The sequence below is a fragment of the Lagenorhynchus albirostris genome, chromosome 11 (assembly GCF_949774975.1).
Source record: "Lagenorhynchus albirostris chromosome 11, mLagAlb1.1, whole genome shotgun sequence".
NCBI classification, from domain to species: Eukaryota; Metazoa; Chordata; class Mammalia; order Artiodactyla; family Delphinidae; genus Lagenorhynchus; species Lagenorhynchus albirostris.
The window spans coordinates 103100607-103106086 of NC_083105.1; the positions used below are offsets into that span (position 1 = coordinate 103100607).

A 5480-nucleotide genomic window follows, 5' to 3' on the forward strand; every position below is an offset into this window, starting at 1 on the left:
CAGCGGATTCAGGGAAGGTAATCATGGACCCGAGTCCGGCCCTTGGGCACGTCTGTCGTGTGCCCTGGGCCAGGAGGAGCCGTTTCTCACTGAGTGCCCGTTAGAAGGCCCAGGAGCTGTTGACTCACTGGACACCCCCAAGGGCCCGCAGCTGCCCCTCACCGATGACCGCACATTCGCGCTCTTGCTGACCAAGGGTGGGCAGGCCCGGAGAGTGAGGGGCACAAGCGTGGTCTCGCGCTGGGAGTGGCCGTGGTAGACAGCATCCGCCTGTGAGCACGCATTGCAGAGAGGAGCTGCAGGCCCAGAATTTGCTTCCAGCTTTCTCAGCAGCGGTGGTCCCCCTGCCTCGAATCACAAGGGCAGGAGGACACACGGGGCACAGGCGGAGGGAGCCGCGGGAACGTCTGTGACAGCAGAGAGCGCAGCCTTTAGAGAGCACAGAGTGGGGGTCCCCTCACTAGGGAAAAAGCAGGCTGCCCGGAGGTGACAGTGCCCAGTGTCCTCTGCTCCAGGCTCTCCTACCAGGACGATGAGAATCGGCAGCTGCCGCCCCCCGAGGAGGACAGGAGAGACATCCATCTCTCTCCGAAGAGGGGCTTCCTGCGCTCTGCCTCCCTAGGTAACCTCAGACCCTCTCTCTGACGGTGCCCCCCCCGTGACGGTGGCCAGGCACACAGGGGTGACTGAGGAACATCATCTCGTGGGGCTCAAGTGGCCCACGGTTGGGCTGGACCCGGGCTGGACGTGTGCTAATGCAGCACCTCAGTGAGGGGCCCAGGGCGGGGGGAGGGGGCATCCTTGCCCCTCCCTTGGTGTGAGCCGTCGGGGCCGTGTCATCTTCTTCTCTCTCTCTTTTTTTTTTTTTTTTAATATTTATTTATTTGGTTGTGCCGGGTCTTAATTGTGGCTCACCGGCTCCTTAATTGCAGCATGCAGGCTCCTTAGTTGTGGCATGCATGTGGGATCTAGTTCCCTGACCAGGGATCGAACCCGGGCCCCTTGTATTGGGACCACAGAGTCTTATCCACTGCGCCACCAGGGAAGTCCCCCGTGTCATCTTCTGTGCTGACCCATCACTTGCTCCACAGGTCGAAGGGCCTCCTTCCACCTTGAGTGTCTGAAGCGACAGAAGAATCCAGGGGGAGACATCTCTCAGAAGACAGTTCTGCCTCTGCATCTCGTTCACCATCAGGTAGCCCCCACTTTGGGACAGGCCACAGGCCACCACCTAGCAGGCTAGACAGCCCCGTGATGGTCGTGCACCAAACCCCCCAGACGCCCATCAGCCTTCCTGTCCAGACCACGGCTGTGTCCCCACCCCTGGCCCTAACAGCCCCCGGGGAGGGGGCTCTTCCCACACGAGGACTGTGCTCTCCCGGGCGGGAGACCCGGGAGGTCCTCCTGGACAGCAGGAGCCCCTCTGGAGGCTGGAAGGACCAGTTGCTCCGGGTCGGCCTGAGCATTCTCCTCCCAGTGGCCAGATGTTCCCTCCCCAGACATGGCTACACGACAGGCAGGTGCGGTCACACCTGGAGCCATAAGACACCTGGACATTTAGCTACACAAAAATCCACCCACTGGAATATGGAGATGACCAGAGAGTGTTCCAGCAGGTGGTCAGGGACAGGGATGATGTCAGGAAGGCGGGTCCGGGCAGATTGAGCAGTTGAACCGGCTCTTGGCCTGGGTGATGCCAAAAGATGGCGAGATCCAAGTCCCCAGCACCAAGCTGCTCTTAGGACCCTAGAACTGATGGAGATTTCCAACAGCTAAACAATTGGGGGCTGAACTAGATTCTCCCACCTTCTTCCCTCTGTGATTACACACTCCCTTACCACGGGCCTCTGCTTTAAATGACTTTTTTATCCCCAGAGGCATTCAGTGCCAATCACAGCTTACAGTCGGCCTAAGGCAGCCAGCATGGCTCTGCCAGGGCGATGGTATTTCTGCTCAAGGAAGTGCACGATTTTGCTCGGCCTGTATGCCAGCGCACGCATACGCGTGGTCTCCACAGGGCTTTCTGGAACGTCGAGCAGAGCCTTACGCTTCCCTCAGTTGCCCAGGGACCCGGGACCCCAGACTGGGGGCCCTAGAGAGCAGTGGGCAGGGAGGCCAGCAGCCTGGGGGACACCGCGTGTGCTTCTCTGAGGGATTTCTAGAAGCTGATTTCACCCGTCTCTGCTTATCATGCTGGAAGGAAAACCTCCCTCGATTTACAGCCTCCCCCTATGCTTCTGAGCTGCCCTCTGACCCTTGCGGCCACGTCCCCCCCCTCTGCCCCTCGGGCTGAGCCTCCCCACCGGGCAGTGTTGCTTCCTCGGACCCGTCACGTCAGAGCAGGTGAAGAGGATCCGTGGCTCACGGGGGACGGGGCCAGGGCTAGAGAGCAGGTGACCTGGATCCCACTGGCCCGTGGCTTTCTGAGCTTAGAGGAGAAAGGTCCCTGCAGACTGACGGTCACAGAGTCTATTTAGGGCGGTTGAGACCGGCTCCAGGTCCGGGTGCCTGACCGAGAGGGTGCGAGCATCGGGCAGTGGGACACGGCTGAGGCCCCCTGACCCGCACTCTCGTGTCATGTCCACAGGCGCTGGCGGTGGCGGGCCTGAGCCCCCTCCTGCAGAGAAGCCATCCCCCTGGCGCCCTCCCCCCGCCGCATGCAACGCCCCCTGCCACGCCTGGCCCGGCCTGGCCCCTGCGGCCTGTGCCCACCCTGCAGCTGGAGGGGGCCGAGTCCAGCGACAAGCTCACCAGCAGCTTCCCATCCGTCCACTGCGGCCCCTGGGCCGGGGAGCCCACGCCCTGCGGGGCCAGCGGCGGCATCCGGAGGGCCCGGCCCGTGTCCCTCACTGTGCCCAGCCCGGCAGGGCCCCAGGGCCGGCCCTTCCACGGCAGCGCCAGCAGCCTGGTGGAGGCGGTGAGTAGGCTGAGCTACGCGGGCCGGGCAGGGGCCCCACGGGCAGAATGGAGGGGCCCTGTGGGGTGTCAAGTGTCCTGGCCAGAAAGACCCTCAGTCAGGTCTCAAGTCCACGTGAGCACCCAGCCCGGCCGAGGAAGGGAGGTCACACTGGCCGGGGAGCAGGGGAGCCATGCGGGGGGCTGTGAGGGCACGTGGGGTGGGAGCCGCGGGCGGGGGCTGGGGTGTATTCCAGGCTCACCTGCTGCTCCCCGAGGCCTCCAGGAAGGGGGCAGACGCTTCGGGACAGAGCGGGCAGGGGCTGGGTGTGTCCTGCACATACACGCGTGCGCACACACACACACACACACGCATCGTCCCTGGGATCCTCACCCCCAGAAACGCAGCCAGTGGCACTGGGCCAAGTGTCACCAGAGGAGAGTGAAGACTCCTGGAAGGAGTCACGTGGGCGTCCTGGGGCGCCGGGTGGGTGGGAGGGAAGGACCAGGGCCCCTGTGGCCTCCGTGCGCCCAGGTTGCCTGGGTTTGAGGACAGTGCCCCTGCCCCGCCGTCTCTCCTCTGGCCCGCACGCCCCTAATGCCCGCAGGGGTGCTCCGTCCCACTCCTGCCCGGTGCGCAAGCACACACACGTGTACTCACATGATGCGCACACACACGAGTACACGCACGCGTGTACACACACTCTCCTCCCGAAGTGACCAGTCGGAAGCCCCTGCGCCGGCCCCGAAGGGAAGAGCCGGGCTCAGGAGTAACGCCGTCCCGGCCCCCTCTCCCCCAGGTCTTGATCTCAGAAGGACTGGGGCAGTTTGCTCAGGATCCCAGGTTCCTCAAGGCCACCACCCAGGAGCTGGCCGACGCCTGCGACATGACCATCGAGGAGATGGAGAGCGCGGCCGACAACATCCTCAGCGGGGGCGCCCGGCAGAGCCCCAACGGTACCCTGCTCCCGTGTGCACACTGCAGGGACCCGGGGCCAGACCGAGAGGGGGGCGCGGAGGACGCGGCCTGGGCGCCCAGCCCCGAGCCCCGCCAGGGCGGAGAGGAGCCCCGGGACAGCAGGGCCTTCGCCAGCAGCCTGTAGCAGCCGGGCCGGAGATGCCGGGTTTTTATTTGTCTCCATGTTCCTAATGGGTCCGTTTCAGAAGTGCCTCACTGTTCTCGTGACCTGGAGTTAACCGGAACAGCGTCTTCATTCATTTCGTAGGGACAAGACCGAGTCGGCGGCCAGGAGAGAAGCAGCCGCGGTCCGCGGTCCGTGTCCGGCGGGGAGCGGTGGGGGGAGGGCGCGGGCACCAGGGAGGGCCCCCCACCCCCCGCGGCCGCCTCGGCTCCCTCAGCCCTCACCCAAAGGACCCTACGCCAAACGGGTGTCTTTCAACTCTGCTTGTCAAGAACTCGTTTGCACATATTCTGTACGCGCCTCACTGTCCCCATAGAGCCAGGGCCCTGTGCCTTCACGGCAGGAAGGAGGCCCCGGCCAGGCCCTGGGGAGGGGAGGGCGCTGCAGCTCCAGGCTGGCCACGCCCCCTGCGCCACCCGCGTCTGGACCCCCTTCCCACCCGGCCACGGTCACAGCCACGCCGCACCGTCGGCGCCGGGGGAGCGCGCACGCCCGCCGGGACAGGACCGGTGGTGCTGAGCGTCTGTCCAGCGCTCTTTTGTTTGGGGATCTGACATTTTTCTTCACAGCATGTTGCAGTTTTCATTTGGGGGGTTTTGTTTTTTTATACTTTTGTTTTCCCAGGGGGAGGGAGGGAGAAGAGTGTTTACTAAGTTTTGCAGCCACCCACCTTACCGTTTTCACTTTTGCAAATGTAAATCGGGTTCAGTTTTGTTGTATTATTTAACGGTCGTGGTTTCCTTTTCTACGGAGGACTCAACAGAGCCGCCGTGGGAGAGTTTTACCGGCCGTGGTGTACGCCCGATAGTTCGTTATCATTTCCTTAGGTAGTGACAAGATTTCTTCGGTTTGGTTTCATAACTTAAAGGTGATCAGCAATGCACTTGGTAGGGTCTTGCACAGATGTGTGTAGTAGCACGTGCCCGAGAGAGGAAGCAGCACGGGTCTCTGCGAGTGTGTGTGCCGTGTGTACGGTGGGGTGTGTGTGCGGGCGCGGGCGGAGTGCAGCCACGCCGCGCCGGGCCGCCGGGCCGCCCGCAGTCCCCCTTGGGGCGTAAGGGTGGGGAGCTGTAAATCTGGGGCCGTCTGAAAGCAAAAGCAAACCACTGTCTCTGCTTCTGAAACGGGAATCAGTAACTGCATTTTCTGTCCCACAAGATATGCAAAAACAATGCAATAATATTCATTTTAAAAACACAGTTGTGAGTTGTGTTGGCATTAAAACCGTGTTTGAAAAACCGCACAGAAATTTAAGGGGGAAACTCAGAAGGCGTTTTGCTTCGATTTGTTCCGTCGAACGTTTCACTGCATTGAGGGTGTTTCTGCTGAAGAGACCGTTATACTTGAATTCAGGTCAGTCTCAGTATTTTACAAATATTTTTTTAAAACTGAATTGCAGTTGTGCCAGGCGAATATAATGAATTAAGTTTGTTTTTGGATTCA

The 5480-nt window shown here is 61.7% G+C and overlaps 1 protein-coding gene across 1 annotated transcript in view; it reads left to right on the forward strand.

Moving 5' to 3' along the window:
* CACNA1C (calcium voltage-gated channel subunit alpha1 C) overlaps positions 1-5480 on the forward strand; it is a 459786-nt gene extending 454306 nt beyond the window's left edge. The window contains exons 45-48 of the mRNA XM_060164442.1: positions 516-622; positions 1092-1195; positions 2588-2917; positions 3696-5480. Of these exons, the coding sequence (XP_060020425.1) occupies positions 516-622; positions 1092-1195; positions 2588-2917; positions 3696-3998 (844 nt within the window). The 3' untranslated portion in view covers positions 3999-5480. The remainder of the gene's footprint in view (positions 1-515; positions 623-1091; positions 1196-2587; positions 2918-3695) is intronic.